Raw genomic sequence first — 17,431 nt, forward strand, 5'->3', positions numbered from 1 at the left:
AGCTTTGTGTAAGTAAATGAACTATGAAATATCACATTGATAGTAAGAAGGACATATGTCTCGTATTAGAATATAATTTTACCGAATATTGTTTGGCCAGAAAAAAGATTTTGGAGCACAGCTGTGCTATGCTGCAAGCTTTTAAACGTAGAACTATTATGTGCTACTAAAAATAATGAAATAGATTGTATTCTCCATTAATAATTCCTCTGTAGCTAATAATAATAATAATAATAATAATAATAATAATAATAATAATAATAATAATAATAATAATAATATTTAATAATAATAATAATAATAATAATAATAATAATAATAATTTAATAATAATAATAATAATAATAATAATAATAATAATAATAATAATAATGATAATAATAATTTAATAATAATAATAATTTAATAATTTAATAATAATAATAATAATAATAATAATTTAATAATAATAATAATAATAATAATTTAATAATAATAATTTAATAATAATAATAATAATAATAATAATAATAATAATAATAATAATAATAATAATAAAAAGAAAACAATAGCTACAAAAATCTGACTCGCAGAAACATCTCGATATCACTTAATGTTAAAGCCATCTATATTAAAGTACCAAACTCGTTTCCATTACACACTGAAGCGAATTTCGATTCTTGTGCGCAGCCTTTAACTGGGCCTTGTGCTGTAGTTTTCGTTTGACTTCGACATATATACTCTTTTCTGAATCACTGTACCCTCGGCCATCACTCTTAATGCTTTTTGCCAGTCGCAATGGCATTTTTTTTCCACATTTATTGGGTATGTTTTAATTGTTCACTACTACGCTCACAAACTGGGTCACATAATTTTCTTAATTTAACTCACGTTTGAAATTTTCACTACTACCCTCACAAACTGGGTCTCGTAACTTTCGTTGTAGCTGTCTAGGAATCATTGTAACACATGTCATTTTTTTTTATCTGCTCAGGCTTTGAGGCCTATGCAGGTAGCAACAGTCCCTATTTTTTAAATGATAAGTGATCACTACTTGCAGATCCTTTTTTTTGTAGGTGGAAAAAATTTTCATAGAAGCGATTAGTTTTACAAGATCATATAAAATAATAGTTTTATTAGTCACTGTATAAAATGCATAATGAAAAAGTATGCACCTTTTATATGTCACTGAATTTTTTTGTGTAAATAAATATGAATTCCTTTACAATGTACCGATAATCATTTAAACAAAAGAAATACAATTGCGTAAGTCAGGTAAAATGAATTATCATAGTAAGAAGTATAAATCCACCAAAATTTGAAGTAGGCTAGATAACACGGAAAATAAGTGTGGTAAAGTTGACAACACTGTCAGGATTTCAATGACGTTTGGTAATGTTCACTTCAGGAAATCGTATTCACTGTGGCATTCTGTGTTAATTTATGTTAATAAAGTTCAATGGATGAGGAAAAACATAATTTTTAAATTTTTTAAAAAGGGAAGGAAACTTGAGACAAAAGTAAAAGAGCTCACCAATATTATATTTAAATTATATTTAAACATTATATTTATACAGATAAAATATAGGATGGATGGTAACCTCTGCACCAAAATGAAACTGGTAATACATAATGAAGAGAGATTTGAAAAATCTAAGTAAGCTTTTTCTTCAACATTCACCGTTTTGGAAGAAATTGTATGTTTCTATGAAGTTTTTGCTGCTCCAATAACGCTAAGCAAGCGCGGCCTGCACTCCTTACCTTCCCCTCCCCCTCTGCCATACTCAGTTTGTAATACACGACGTGCACTGTGTTGCAAGATTTATTTAAACAATTTTCGCTATTATTCAATTTAAATTCATGGCTTGCTTGCTTACTTACTTACAAAAGGCTTTTAAGGAACCCGCAGGTTCATTGCCACCCTCACATAAGCTCACCATCGGTCCCTATCCTGTACAAGATTAATCCAGTCTCTATCATCATATCCCACCTCCCTCAAATTCATTTTAATATTATCCTCCCATCTACGTCTCGGCCTCCCCAAAGATCTTTTTTCCTCGGCCTCCCAACTAACACTATATGCATTTCTGGATTCGCCCATACGTTCTACATGCCCTGCCCATCTCAAACGTCTGGATTTAATGTTCCTAATTATGTCAGGTGAAGAATACAATGCATGCAGTTCTGCATTGTGTAACTTTCTCCATTCTCCTGTAACTTCAACCCTTTTAGCGCCAAATATTTTCCTAAGAACCTTATTCTCAAACACCCTTAAACTCTGTTCCTCTCTCAAAGTGAGAGTCCAAGTTTCACAACCATATACGTAGAACAACCGCTAATGTAACTGTTTTATAAATTCTAACTTTAAGATTTTTTGACAGCAGACTAGATGACAGAAGTTCTCAACTGAATAATAACACGCATTTTCCCTATTTAAATTCATGACTAAACGGTTTAATATGCAAAACAAGATTCAAGACATTAACTGTTCAGATTATTTTTATCTATCTGCTTGTATAGCAATCAGCCACTTCTCTCTGGCCATTAACATAATAGAGTGCTGCAAACATTGGGCAAAGACTGTTTTTTTCCTGCTTAACGGTGCTACATCGAAGGAAAAGTGTACCAGTAATAAAAGTTTTGTTACATTTAACATGTAGGTCCAAAGATCATCTCTTAAATTTTGGTGCAGAGGTTACCATCCAGCCTGTAAAGTATTTAAGGTAAAAATAGTAATATAAAGTTATTTCTAAACAGTAATTACGAAAAGTATATAAAATAAAGTCTGCATAGCAGTAACACCACTTTTCTGCAAGAATGGTGAGAATAAGAGTTTTTATATCACTCCATTATACAACAAGTAATAGGGGGATTCAGGTTTTGTGATTAAGTTTCTTAAGAAAACATAATGAATTTGAATGTTAAAATTCCTTTATTAATATATAACATTCGTATTACAAATTACAGGTCGTAGAGCTGATGGCTGTTGAATGACTGATACTTCTACATGGCGGGATGTTTAAGCTGTGGAGAAGGAAGTAATGTATCTCCCGAGAGTGTGAGAAGATGGACTCACAAACTATCAAATGTGTTACTTAGTGCAACAGCGAGAAAAAAGTTTCATGAGTATCTCGTATCTAGGGAGTTTGCAGACGGAGCAAAACTGCTGGAGTTCTGGGAAAAGTGTAATGACTTCATAGCTCAAGCAGAAACGACAAAGCATCATTCTCGAGGATGGAAGAGAAAGAGTCCAGAAAAAAAGACGAGGTAAGGAAAATGTTGAGAACATACAAAAAAAACCGGACACTGAAAGTATTTCTTAAAATCATGTTAGATTGGTAGGTAATTCAGAATCCTTTATTGTTAATGTAGAAAATTAAGTTGTTATTGTCTTAGAATATTATGTTTTCAGCAATGACATAGCTCTGGAATGTGGAATGTACTGTTAATTCAAATGTTGCCACTAATTATTAAATGATCCATGTAGAAGAATTTGGATTCAAGCTCAAAGAGAGACAGGATTTTCTTTCTAACCATAATTTTCACAACAGTTCGGGAGTCCATTCTGTCTCACAAAATTGATTATACTAAGGTGACCATATTCCTCAGAGTTGAAGCTGATTATTCTACACGCGGCCATAACTGCTGCTTGCTTCCTCTATGCTTCTGCACCATAGGCGGAGATATTGGGGGGGGGGGCACTGCCCTCCCAAACTTGTCTGACCTCTTTTTTTTCTATTATTCTATTGAATTCAAAAGATCTTTTTTGCTTTTGTTTATGATTAAGTTTCTGTGCTTAAATTGATGAATTAATGTCTTCAGATCATGTGTCTGGACTATATTATTTATTTTAAATTTCTGAATGTATAAGAATTCCTATACCTACCTAATTTGAGGAATGGAAGCACTGTAATTTTTCTTTTGTAACAGCCTGTACTAACATGTTAGAAGTCTGCCAGTGTTCAGGCTGCCACTTGGAGATGTATGAATAACATACTGCACAACAATGCAGAAAAAAGAAAAGTGATTCCAGTATAATGTGTAAACTTGAAGATGAGATTAAATAGATTAATTAGTATTTACATTTCATATATCTTCGGAAGGTAAGCTTAATATAAAAAAGTTTCTGTTAGCACTGTTACGTAGTTTTACTGATGTATGCATGTGTTTCTGTACGAGAGAGAAAAAGAGGGAGATTGTTTTAAGTTATGCCCTTTATAATTTGTAGTAGACCTATAGTTCAAGCCCTATACAACTTGGTTCAAAACATTGCGGATATGAATGTAACTCTGTAAGAAACATGCCCCCCGAAAATGCCTTTATTAAATTATCATATTCCGATATACTGTACCACGGTTAAGCTACTGTATAATGGGGGAGGAGATAAATGATATCTCTCATAACCCCGTTATATGGGGATTCTATAGTTTTTAATTTCATGTTGTATGATTTATCCGATAAGCAAGTTGTAATACAATGTTAAAAACATAGCCTTCAAAACCAATAACAAGCTTCATAACATAATCCCCAATAAAATCAACACCAATGAACCTCTCCTAAATAGTGTTATATACCAATTGCAATGCAAGAACTGCACCAAACAGTATATCGGTAAAACTCGCCGTAATTTCAAAATAAGATACAAAGAACATGCCACAGATTTCAAATACAATAGAAACAAGTCGAAATATGCTCATCACCTTATTGAAGAAGGCCATGAATTATGTAATATAAAAGATGCACTAAAAATTATTAAAGTCACTAACAGCCCCATAATAGACACGGTAGAACAATATTACATCGCTAAGAGTTTTAATAAAGGGAACCAACTTTTAAACGAGCAAATAGTTAATCCCAAGAACCCATTATTCAATTTATTTAAATTAGTTTCGAAAAATCAGACTACATCATCTCAGCTTATTACATCACATCCCCCCATCCCCACATTACTTCCGGTTCCGCCAGATGTTCATTAAGATAAGAACCATTGTGAGCATCGAACGACTCTCAGTCGTAGCCTGGCCAACGTCGAGCACGCAACATGTCCAGCCATTGTACGTAAGTGACTAGCTCAATTCAATGCATTTAACCATCAGCATATTCAAATACGTAACAACAATATTGTATGTTCGCAGTGTAATGGCTTGACTGATAATCGGACGGTGACAACCATGAATATGTAATAATCCAACAACGGCAAACCGTAGGAAAACAATAGCTAGGTATCAATGTAACTTATATTACGCACCACATTCGATCATGGTAAAGTGCTCCAATATGTGAAAGTGAACAAAAAACAAGGAACCTTGGTGCAATAACAATGAATTAACATAAAGGATTTTTAATATTTTAACAGTTAGTACCTCAGTGTAAGTTTATAACATTTAAAGTAATTGAATAACTGCATTTGACTACATAATACGTCAAGATAACCCCAGTGTTCCACCAAATGATGGATAATTGCAGCAGAAAATCAAAACAGATTTTAAAATGTTAGTAATAAGTGTGTGTTTTTAATATTTAATTATCTACATATAGATAGTTTTATATGTGATATGAGATCATCAAGGGTACACATTATATGTTTCATTCACACAGTTCATGTGCATCTATTTGAATATGTAATTAGGCAAATTTTCATACATTTGAAAATGGCACATTAGTGCCGAAAACGTTTATGTTATAATCAATTATATAAAAACTAAATAAGTATAGACGGTATATTTTAATTTTAACATTGTATTCTATAGTTTTGCTTTGCCCCCTCAAGGAAATTGTTTTCTCTTCGCCTATGTTCTGCACTTACAGAGGCATCAACTTACGAACCATGAAATGGCGAATAATCTAATGATTGTGAAACAGATCCAACAATATCGGTATCTTATTATATTATTGAATGCAAGAGTGAGATATCTAACATGCTAGGGAATGACTCATTTTTAACTGAGTTAACTTGATGAAATGCGAGAAACATTGTTACGTCATGAAATAGTATGTCATGATACGATTTTTTTTTTTACCCACGACTTAACCTAATGCTAACGTTCTAACTTATAACTATTCACTAATGCTGAAAGTTAAGTAATTTCATTTACAATTTCAAATAATTGATCATTTCATTTCACTTCGGGAAACTGGAACTTCCAAGCGTTCTGGCCTAATCTGGCAGACAAAGAGACATGACTCTGAAAAATGGGAGTATCCCAGTCAAATCGGAATGTCTGGTCACTAACTATACTGAGTTATTTCTAAGGGTAAAGGCTGCCACAGCATTGTCCTGATCAAATTACCGTACTTGTTTTTAGTGTGGGGTCAAACAAGGTAAATTCATTCATTCATTCATTTATTTTATTCCATAGATCTTACATGAGCAATGAAGCTTTAAGATGTGGAACATGTCAACATTTTACAATATTACAATTACAATTTTTACAAATTTTTATAGTTTTACAATTTAGTAATTTTCTACAATTTTTACAATTTTGTACAATTTTTTTTACATTTTGGCGAGACGTAGTGAGATGAGATGAGGTCCGAGGATTCGCCAAAATATTACCCGGCATTTGCCTTTTCGGTGGGGGAAACCTCGGAAAAACCCAACCAGGTAATCAAATCAAAGGTGGTAATCAAATCAAAGGGGTTGATGCCAAGGACTCGCCATAGACCATCCGGCTTCAGTCCCACGGCTGGGGAAAATCTCCGAAGAAATCAAAGTCCAAAGGGGGATCCAACCCAAGCCCGAACGCAGCTCCGGATCAGCAGCCCAGCGAGTCTGCCGACTGAGCTACATCGATGGCTCTACTAAAATTATACAATACATAGCCAATCAGATTATTAAATTTACAAAAGCAAACGATCATTCATAAGTTGAGCTATATTATAATACAAAACAATTTAATTAAATTTAAGGCATAAACAATTCAACCAGTTGTGATATACAGAAATTGATAATACATATCATGCAAACTACTTCAAATTACAAACACAAACAATTTATCAGTAGAGCTATATAGATTACTATTCAATTTAAAGCATATACAATTCATCGGCCAAAACTATACAAATATATACAATACAAAGTAGCATACTTTCATTAAGCTATACAAATTTGTGCAATTAATATAAAGTAGATTAATTCAATTTATAATCATAAACAATTCATCAGTTGAGCTATACATATTACCATTCAATTTACAGTAGGTCTATATACAATTCATCAGTAGAGCTACACAGACTAGTAATCATTTTAAGAACATATACAATTCATCAGCCAAACTATACAAACATATACAATCAAATTAGTTCAATTTACAAACTTATTTTCGTTAAGCTATACAATTCATATGAAGTAGATTAATTCAATTTATAAGCTTAAACAATTCATCAGTTGACCTATACAGTATACTATTCAATTTACAGTACATACAATTCATCAGTTATGCTAAACAAAAAATACAATACATAGTAAACAGATTAAGTCAATATAAAAACAATGTTTCGCTACCAGCCTCCAATACAATAATTGAATAGTATACAAAAATAAATTATAGAAGCCTAGACACATTCATTAGAACATATGAAGAAAATATTGCAACAGTTACACTGTCATATTTTTTGTTATAGGTCTCACACTTCAGGAGCTCAGAAGTATCACAAAACAACATTAAAAGATGAGGCCCAGCGGATTGTGCAATTTGCAGATTCTTACATTAATTTCGATAGAGCACAGATGGAAGCTTTAAAGAGTGCAGTGGAGAGTGGAGATGATAAAACAATAGTTACTGCAATAACTGAAGTAAAACAAGCTGCAGCCGAAATGCTGGAAGATGAAGGCTACCATGCGTTTTGTCAAAACCTGCTCACAGAACAAGGATTATTGAAGGAAGGGAATTGAAGTCAAGATGTGATGTCATTTTTTAAAGGTCCCAACTCATTATAAGTGCTTTATGTCACTTTAAATGAAACTCTTGGGTGACTGACCCATATACCAGATGTAAATGGCATCTATTCTGAGAAAAGTAATTTAATTATTTTTATAGATCTATGAATTATGTAGCATTCAATTTGTTTAAAACTGATTTTTATAAGTAAACTACCATTTTGATATACTCAGGAAATGTGAAAATTACATAAAGTATTAACTGGATTAATTCAGGTGGCTCACATTACTTTGATTAACACTTTGTAGAAAGTTTAAAATCATGTGTAAACTATCAATTGGAATTGTCTGAAACTTTGAGCAAGGAAGATAAGTTTAGGAGGAAAGATTATAGATACAGACTACATATTATCATATGAGGGGTTCGGGAGTAAAATATGGTAAGTGACGTTTTAGCATTTTGAAGTTATTGGGTAGGTAAATTAAATATTTATACGTGCAACAGTTTGTACAGTCACGAGGAAAGGAAAATCTGTTACTTCTGCCATCTGTCGAGATGTTGCAAAACTAACTACTGCATTAGACGCAGTATCAACGAGTTAGATACTAGTATCTAGTACCGGTATCTAACTCATTGCGCAAAATGTAAGATACCATATTATACACTATACCTATATCTTATTTTTTACCAAAATGTCAATTACCATGTTTTACGCCCGAACCCCTCATATATTAAAATATAGCCTATAATTTTATCAAAATAGGCGTGATACGGTACTAAAACATAACCACTCTCACATTTAATTCTTATAAAATTATTGATAGAGTAGCCTACTACGCCTAATTATGTTTTGGTGGATTTGGTTTTACAAACTAGTCTTTATCATTAAAAAAATAAGCATGAGACTCATAAGTTATACAAAATATTTTATTATTTTTATTTCATATGAATCATGTTATACTTATGTGACTTCTGCGGAATGTTAATTTCTCAAACACAAAGAGCAACAGATGATATCTTCATTTTCATGCTACAAAATCTTGGCCAACACTGTGACCAAAATACCAGGAAGTTGAAAGAAACATTTAAATCTATGGTGTGGTGTTACATGGATTGATTCAACTTTAATTTGTTAGCTTATGAACAATAGCAGTTAAAATCATGATAAAAACAAAATGAAGGTTGGGTTCTCGATACTTTTAGGAAAAGGACTCTTTACTTTTTCAATATTTTTTAAATTTTAAAGTGTTCACTTTTATTATCTTACCCCCAACCATTCCAGCAATGGATTAGACTTCCATTAAGGGCCTATATCCTAAGTTTATGAGACCATGTGGTCATACATATTAAACAAATCTAGAAAAGGAACCTTCCACATCTAAGTCAAAACCCTGTTTTAGAAGTTTGTACACAGGTAAATACAGTAAGAAACATGTAATTACCTGTACAAAAATTTAGCAACTAGGCCTAATAAAAACATAAATTTGAAATATAACATAACATGTTCTGTTGTACTACCGTTTTTTACTAGTCACTAAAACTTTACCAGTACCTACACTTTAGCAGAGGCAGACTGGTAACTTAAAGTCACAGTTTAACTAGATTAGTGTCTACAGAAGGTCGAATACAGAATGTTTATATTTATAGAGGTGTAGCTAATGGAAGTGAAGAATCATGAGAGCCATGTCAACATTGCATGTTCCAAAAACCTGAAAAAAAGATAACTGAAATGCAGATTTTATGCTATTTTTGGAAGCTGTATTTTAGCCTTCCAGATGATATGGGCAGCTAATTGAATGTATTTAACCTTTCTATCACAGTAGGCTTACCTGTCCACATAAATTTCCAAGAGGTTTCCGTTCTAATGATTCTTTTCAAGGTTTTCTTGTTAATTTCATTCTGCTTATACAAAAATTATAATATGCACTGTGAAACCTGTAATTCACAATGCAATTATGTGTAAATTTAAAAAAAATTATTCAAAAGTCTTAAATTATTGATGTATAAATATGGGGCCCAGAAAGGTTGTCCTCAGAAGTAGGCAATCTGTGATTCACAAGAACACGATAATCACTATTGTGAGTCTTTGTCAAAATAACAATAAAATTGTTACCGTACTTCAAATAGTCAAGAAATAAGGTTGATATGCCTTCCCCCATTACCAATTTGATCAAATGCCATAACATCATTAGCCATGGCCTACGACCTTTTTCAATTCGAATTAATTTTATTAACTGTATGGCCTATATGATATGATATAACATTATAAATAAATAATTGTACTTATTGTTTTATGTCAAACTTTGTAGCTATCTTCTTTCCCTGCTGTCTTTGTATGATGGGTTCTGATAAGCAGAGCTAGAAACTTCGTACCGATCGCTACCACCCTATGCAGAGTACATCCAGCCAAGTGCGACATCACCAAAACACAGCTACAGATACGCATAGAAATAGGAACGTACAGTGGAAAGGAAAACAAACTTGTCGTCAAGACAATATTCCCGTTTCTGGAAAAGAAATACCTATGGGGCATTCATAAATGCACAGCTAGTTACATAATTATGTTTATGTACAACTATACAAATTGTTACATACATATAGATTGACAATGATACAATTGCTCTTTACATATTTACATCATTTACACCTATAAAATATAACACACGGTGTAACATTTACAGAAATGATGCAAAACAATACCAGTAGGTTAATAATACAATAATACACTTTGTAAATATCTTTACTAAGTAAAAACCAAACAGAGAAACAAACTGAACATAAATACAATACGATACAATACAATACAATACAATACAATACAATACAATACAATACAATACAATACAATACAATACAATACAATACATACATACATACATACATACATACATAAAATACTAGGAAACTTAGTGTGTTTATACAGGAAATGAATCTCGCTCTCATTTGCAATAGAACAATACTAGTGGCTTGTGCAGCAAATACTGCTGCAAACTAAGTTCGTTAGACGTTCAAATCAAAATTTTTCAGATTTATTTTCAATGAAGAATACTGGTCTTTTTGATATAGTTATTTGCTTCCATAATAATGAAACATGCTCCCTCTGAATGGATTTTTTTAGGCCAAATACTTTTTCTTGAACCTATCCAACTTCAGTTTTTTAGTTTCAACGCGAAAACACAAGTATCAATGTCAGGACGATAGCAGTAGCTATTTCAGGTCATTGTGGATTGTAGGCAAAAGTTAAAAAAAGAATGTCAGGTTTGCTAAACTTTCGAACAATAGCATTTTCGTGTAGAACTTGAAATGTAGAGCATAAAATCATTTTATCCTACTAAGAGATCTTGCTGAAATGATCTGGAGACTACAAAATTTTCTAGGCCTCTTATTTTATCAGTAGCCTAAGTAATACCTTTTGATCTTTCCTTAGGAACCATAATTTTTGCGCTCCCTCGAGCCAATACTGAAGACAATGACACATGTCAATATCTACACTACATCGCCATTAGGAACTGTAATTTTTGCGCTCTCTCGAGCCAATACTGAAGACATATCAATATCTACACTACACCACTATTAAGTATATGAAAAAGACCCAACCCCACTGGGTTAATAAGTATAAAAATATTTGATTTTTAATAACAATATTATTATCTTACTTAAGTTTTGTAGTTATATATAGCAGCCACTCAGTAAATTATAGAAATGAAGATCTAAATTAAGATATTCTCTACATTTACTTACATAACCACAAAACGTTTCACTTTCATGCCATCAATATAGCATCAATATTATGTACAATTCATGAAAAAAATAGATGCATCATGATATTAACTATAATAGTATTTAATTTCTAATGGTAATAATGTCATCAAACCACCTCAAGTTTCGTAGATTTGAATATCCAATACACAGCTGTACTCAGAAAATTATACACTGCAGAATCAGTTTTTAATAACAAATTGAATTGAGCTCTAAATATGTCGGCAATCTGCAGGTCATGGCCTTCGTGTAATAGCCTATTGTTTATTGTAGTGTGTGTTTTGTTCTGAAATTCAATCAAGTCGGCCGTTATTGAATAAAATTAGTTCTCAAAACTGACAACAGATGGATTTTGGAAAATAGGAAAATTATGTAGGAAAATTGACATTTCACTGAAAACTACTACTTTTCCGAAAAACTTTAGGTTCCAAGCTTCAAAATGAGGGGCCATTTATTAAAATCCGTTCAGCCGTTTTCCCGTAATTTCCATTACCAGTTCAAATTATATATATAGATGTTATTCAAACGTCTTCCATACTGCCAATGTGACCCTGTTGCATGCAGTAAGGGTTCTTAACATTAATATGATGCACTCCAAGGCGGCTGTTGGTCTCGCAGTTCGCCAGCTTTATATGCCCATTTCCTAGCTGCTCGCACCCTGAATAACGAGGTCGTTACGAAGTTTCAAGCTCTGGTGATAAAACACAAATTTTCCTTTGTGAACTCAATCCAAAGTTCCATGTTCATTTTTAAGTAATCCGAAGTGATGTAGGCCTACACCTACTGTCGTTAACTGGTTACTGCATCTCTGGTTAGAAAACAACAATTCATGCATGTGGTCATCCATTATGACATTCTGATTGGCTGAGGACATCAAGATATTGTATATTGCAGACATGCCAGTTTGTGTGACTCTTCGTGATACCATGATATTGTTATCATATTCATCAGAATATTGTAATGCTATCGGGTCACATTCCATGTCGCATCTGATTGGAGGAACCTTTACTACTGCTTTTTGCCAGCAAAGGTGGTTTTACTCCTTTCCAAGTTTTATTTAAAGGATTTAATAATCTTCTTTTTAATGATTTGGCACTAAATTTAAACAGCTCCATATTAATGCCATTTTAGCCTGATGGTTTATGATCTTTGCAGAGGTGGAATCCTTTCAACAGTGCTGCCTTATAACACAGGAGTAATGTATCCGATTACCAAGTTCTAGTTCTGATAGCTGCATTAAGTTTTTATCTGTATAGCATTTTATTGGCTTTGTACACTTATTTGAGAGCAGAATGATGCTAACAGAAATTACACTCGATCATTTACTAACTGCACTTGACTTCATTATTGGCAGAAAAATGTTAAGGAAAATTTCCTACATATGTTCAGTCGTCTAGCCACATATTCCCATGACATTTGAAGATGAATAATATACTAGTTGTAGTAACAAAATGAGAAACAGTGTTATTCACACAATTATCTAGTTTAGCAGTAGGCCTATTATTTGTGAAAAATTAACAATTAAATAAAAAACAATGTTTGTGATAGCTTTCAGTAATGGGTGGCTGCTATTTATAAAGTTCGTGTTTGTAATTGAGGACCGTTTTTGCAAAACTTGGTAATTGTAAAAACTAAATTTTATAGGAAACACAAAAAACTGAAATAACTGCAAGTTTTGCTATAGCTCTCACATAGCAGAAAGCAAGTTTCGAAAAAACGATCACACTTTGACACACTACTGTGAAGAAAATAATAATATTTTCCTAAGAAGTCTTTAGCATCATGTAGAGGCATGTCTTATGTTAACTAATCCACCAAAATCTCAATTTTGAAAATTTTGCAGTTAGCAAGTTTTGCAAAAACTGTCCTCAGTTAGTCTTTTTCTGATTCCTACTCATGAGTTTCATTTTATGTGACTAAAACAGCCTACTTTGATGACCAATGAACAGTATAAGTAAGTGCCTATATCTATTGCTTCATACTAATAATTATAGTAGAGGAGAAAAGACCTGTCCTATGATCTTTCTGTCCTATGATCTTTTCATATGCCATGACTATATCACCAATGGGTATGAAGAGGAAGATAGGTTTTAGTCTGAAATGAACTTCCGTGTCAGTAGATTCGTATAATATTAACCATCATGAAACAAACTCTCTTTCTGATAACTCATTCTTTCCCCTATCACACAGCTCATATGCCAGGTCTCGCCTCCTCATCTATACCTAAAATTCACTGTGTGCATTATAGTGAATCATGTGTTCGTGATCATGTTGTGATTAAACAATTCGCAGATTTTCATGTGGTGCTTATTACAGGTGATAAAGCGGTGATAGAATCGTACTTATGATTGTTAACATTGTCCACAGTGAACAAATGATAGGAATTGTATTTAATTTAAGAAAAATTGGAATGTGTTATTGGTGTTTGAAATAAAGTTTATAAAAAAAAGACAAGTATTAAGTTCTCTTCTCTGACCTAAACGCCTTCACTAAATTTTACCCTTCTACACATTATTAGAATTCAAATTCAATTTTGGATGTCTGGCAGTTATTATTTTAGGCCTATTGCCTGTAACACATATGAAATAATTTAAGCCCAAATATTATTTGACTCACATGAAATAGATTCGGAGATATTCAAGGTTTAAGTTTAACTGCAAACGGTTAAATTCATATGGTGCCAAACTGAAGTCCAGTTCCCATGGTGCGTTATTCTGTGGTGGATTGCATGGTGTGAGCACTGCTGGTAGTTCTGTATGCTAGCATGCTGGAAATTCTGTTCACTGCTGGCTGCTTTGCTAACTACCATGCTGAATTTCGAGATTAGGTTCTTTGCTATTTTACGTATTGGCTTGTATGCTGGAACACTGTTACCAAGTATGTTGTTTTCCAAGTAAATCCTTTTTTTTTCTTCATATTTTTCATTTTTTGTATACCGGTATTCCTTAGTTTCTAAGAATACAGCAATAGATATATATATATATATATATATATATATATATATATATATATATATATATATAGTTTCTCCATCATGAATATTGACAACAGATGAAGCAGCAGATGATTTTACAGTTTTACTGTTGTAAAAAGAGCCAGCTGCATATGAACGGTCACCAAGATCATAACAAACACGGGAGCCAGCAGCAGGGGCGGATCGTCCATAAGAGCTGCAGTACTCCCAGCTTTAACAGGAAAATAAAAATAATATTTATTTTAATTTGTAGAAGAATTGTTACAGCTTTTATTGGTAAATTGCTTTATATTTCATCTGGCCGGGAATATGTACCATTATCTTATGCATAATCTTTTTGCTCGTCGACTGTATTGGAATTGACACTGCATTCAAACTCGTCCTGGGATCTGCAGGATGGGACAGATCATAGAGTGTCTCTCTTGCTTGGTCAGGGGGTAGAGAGGTGAAGGGAAGCAAAGGGAAACTGGCGCTGTTTAAAACCCATATCTTGCTGCAGTGGCTTCCAGAGCCAGGCCACAAGGGAAGATCTTTCCTCCACTCCCACACCGCTATTGCAATGCTGCGTCAAATGGATTCTCTATTCCCTTGAAACTTAATGACAAAACTTTTATTTTCTTTTCACATACTTATTGTTGTAGAATCTTATCGAGTTAATATAACGAAATTAATATTCTCTTTTGCCTTATTATTACGTATATATCCAGCCTCCAGCAGAATCTAATATTTTCCTTAACTCAAAATGATTGCACGAATAGAATCATTTTGATATAGCACGTAAAATACGAAAGAGACTTCTTTTCCAGTTTTAGAACCTGAGTGTTGCTTTGGTGTGACGTCTTAATACCGTAACTTAACCAGTGCATATTTTCAAGCATGAGTGTGTGTAAATTACAGAATATTAATTATATTTTTCTCAACTTTCCCTTGCGGAGAAATTTGATGTAATGAAGTGAAATTAAAGGGTCGTCCGTTATGCTACTTAAATATTACTCAAGCTTCATCCAGCCGAAATAGTGCATATACAGTATATAAGGAAGTATAACAATGAAATTTACGCTAAGCATTTGTGGTTACGTGGATGTGAACAAAAAAAAATCTGTATTTTGTTTTCTTGTATTTCTTCGGTGGTGATGCTGCATGGACTAGGAGTGGTGTGACACATTTAGGACATTTGCCCATAAAAAGCAAAATGCACGAATCTTCGCAGTCTCACCTGAAAAATGTTGTTTCATTGGCTATGTTACGCAACTCATTCTGCTGTGCAATTAAATGAAACGAACAGAACAAACATTCTCAAACATAATCAAGAAGTGAGAAAAAAATCGTGAAATTATTTAAAAAAAATATTGATTGTATCAAATTTTGTGGCCAATATGAACTTCCCCTTAGGGGACATGATGAAAAAACGATTCGAAGAACCCTGGTGTATTTCGTGGGTTGCTACAGTTCGCGAGTAATCTAAATGAGCCTCTCAAAAATCATTTGGAACATGCCACTGTTGAAAGGTAATTCTAAGACAATTCAGAATGCACTGGTAGATTGCAAGTTGAGTGTCTGCCGATCTGAAATTCAGACTAAAATCGATGGTATTAGTTTTTTTTTTAGCGATTAGCAAATGATGCCACAGACATCTCCCAACTAAGTCAGGAAGTTTTGATTTTTCGATATGTAGTTTATTTTTGTCCTATACTTAGCCTATTAGTAATGGTATCAAGAAGTGAAATTTGTTATGTACCAAAATCTACTGCAGCTCTCCCAATCCACAAGTTCACGAGCCGCCACTGACCAGCAGTGTATCCATCACAGCACCAAATTTGATGGCCAGCAAGGAAATGCACACCATAGGAACCGGGTTTTAATTTCACAATTACTGATGCCTTTTATCCTTTGAAGAGGTGAAAAAATTCAAATATCTTGGAGCAACAGTAACAAATATAAATGACACTCAGGAGGAAATTAAACGCAGAATAAATATGGGAAATGCCTGTTATTATTCGGTTGAGAGGCTTTTATCATCTAGTCTTCTGTCAAAAAATCTGAAAGTTAGAATTTATAAAACAGTTATATTACCGGTTGTTCTGTATGGTTGTGAAACTTGGACTCTCACTTTGAGAGAGGAACAGAGATTAAGGGTGTTTGAGAATAAGGTTCTTAGGAAAATATTTGGGGCTAAGAGGGATGAAGTTACAGGAGAATGGAGAAAGTTGCACAACGCAGAGCTGCATGCATTGTATACTTCACCTGACATAATTAGGAACATAAAATCCAGACGTTTGAGATGGGCAGGACATGTAGCACGTATGGGCGAATCCAGAAATGTATATAGAGTGTAAGTTGGGAGGCCGGAGGGAAAAAGACTTTGGGGAGGCCGAGACGTAGATGGGAAGATAATATTAAAATGGATTTGAGGGAGGTAGGATATGATGGTGGAGACTGGATTAATCTTGCTCAGAACAGGGACCAATGGCGGGCTTATGTGAGGGCGGCAATGAACCTACGGGTTCCTTAAAAGCCAGTAAGTGAGTAAGTGTTACTGATGCCTTCAGCAGTTAAGGAAACAGTCATTCATGTTGACCACAAGGTAGATTATTCATTCATAGTGTTCTGCCCAAGGCCAGGTCTTTCACTGCAAACACAGCATTCTCAAATCTTTCCTATTTTCTGCCTTCCTCTTTGTCTCCTCATATGATCCATATATCTTAATATCGTCTATGATCTGATATCTTCTTCTACCCCGAACCATTCCTTCTAGTGCATCCTTCAGTAGGCAGTTTCTTCTCAGCCAATGACCCAACCAATTCCTTTTTCTCTTTCTGATCAGTTTCAGCATTATTCT

At 33.4% G+C, this 17,431-nt stretch overlaps 1 protein-coding gene across 4 annotated transcripts in view; it reads left to right on the top strand.

The window, feature by feature from the left end:
• LOC138708937 (uncharacterized) overlaps positions 1–9,782 on the top strand; it is a 56,110-nt gene extending 46,328 nt beyond the window's left edge. For all 4 annotated transcript variants that reach the window (XM_069839317.1, XM_069839319.1, XM_069839316.1 and 1 more), the window contains exons 2-3: positions 2,947–3,246; positions 7,603–9,782. In XM_069839317.1, the coding sequence (XP_069695418.1) occupies positions 2,987–3,246; positions 7,603–7,873 (531 nt within the window). In that variant the 5' untranslated portion in view covers positions 2,947–2,986 and the 3' untranslated portion in view covers positions 7,874–9,782. The remainder of the gene's footprint in view (positions 1–2,946; positions 3,247–7,602) is intronic.
• Positions 9,783–17,431: the final 7,649 nt, after the last annotated feature.

The sequence above is a fragment of the Periplaneta americana genome, chromosome 11 (assembly GCF_040183065.1).
Source record: "Periplaneta americana isolate PAMFEO1 chromosome 11, P.americana_PAMFEO1_priV1, whole genome shotgun sequence".
Taxonomy (NCBI): Eukaryota; Metazoa; Arthropoda; class Insecta; order Blattodea; family Blattidae; genus Periplaneta; species Periplaneta americana.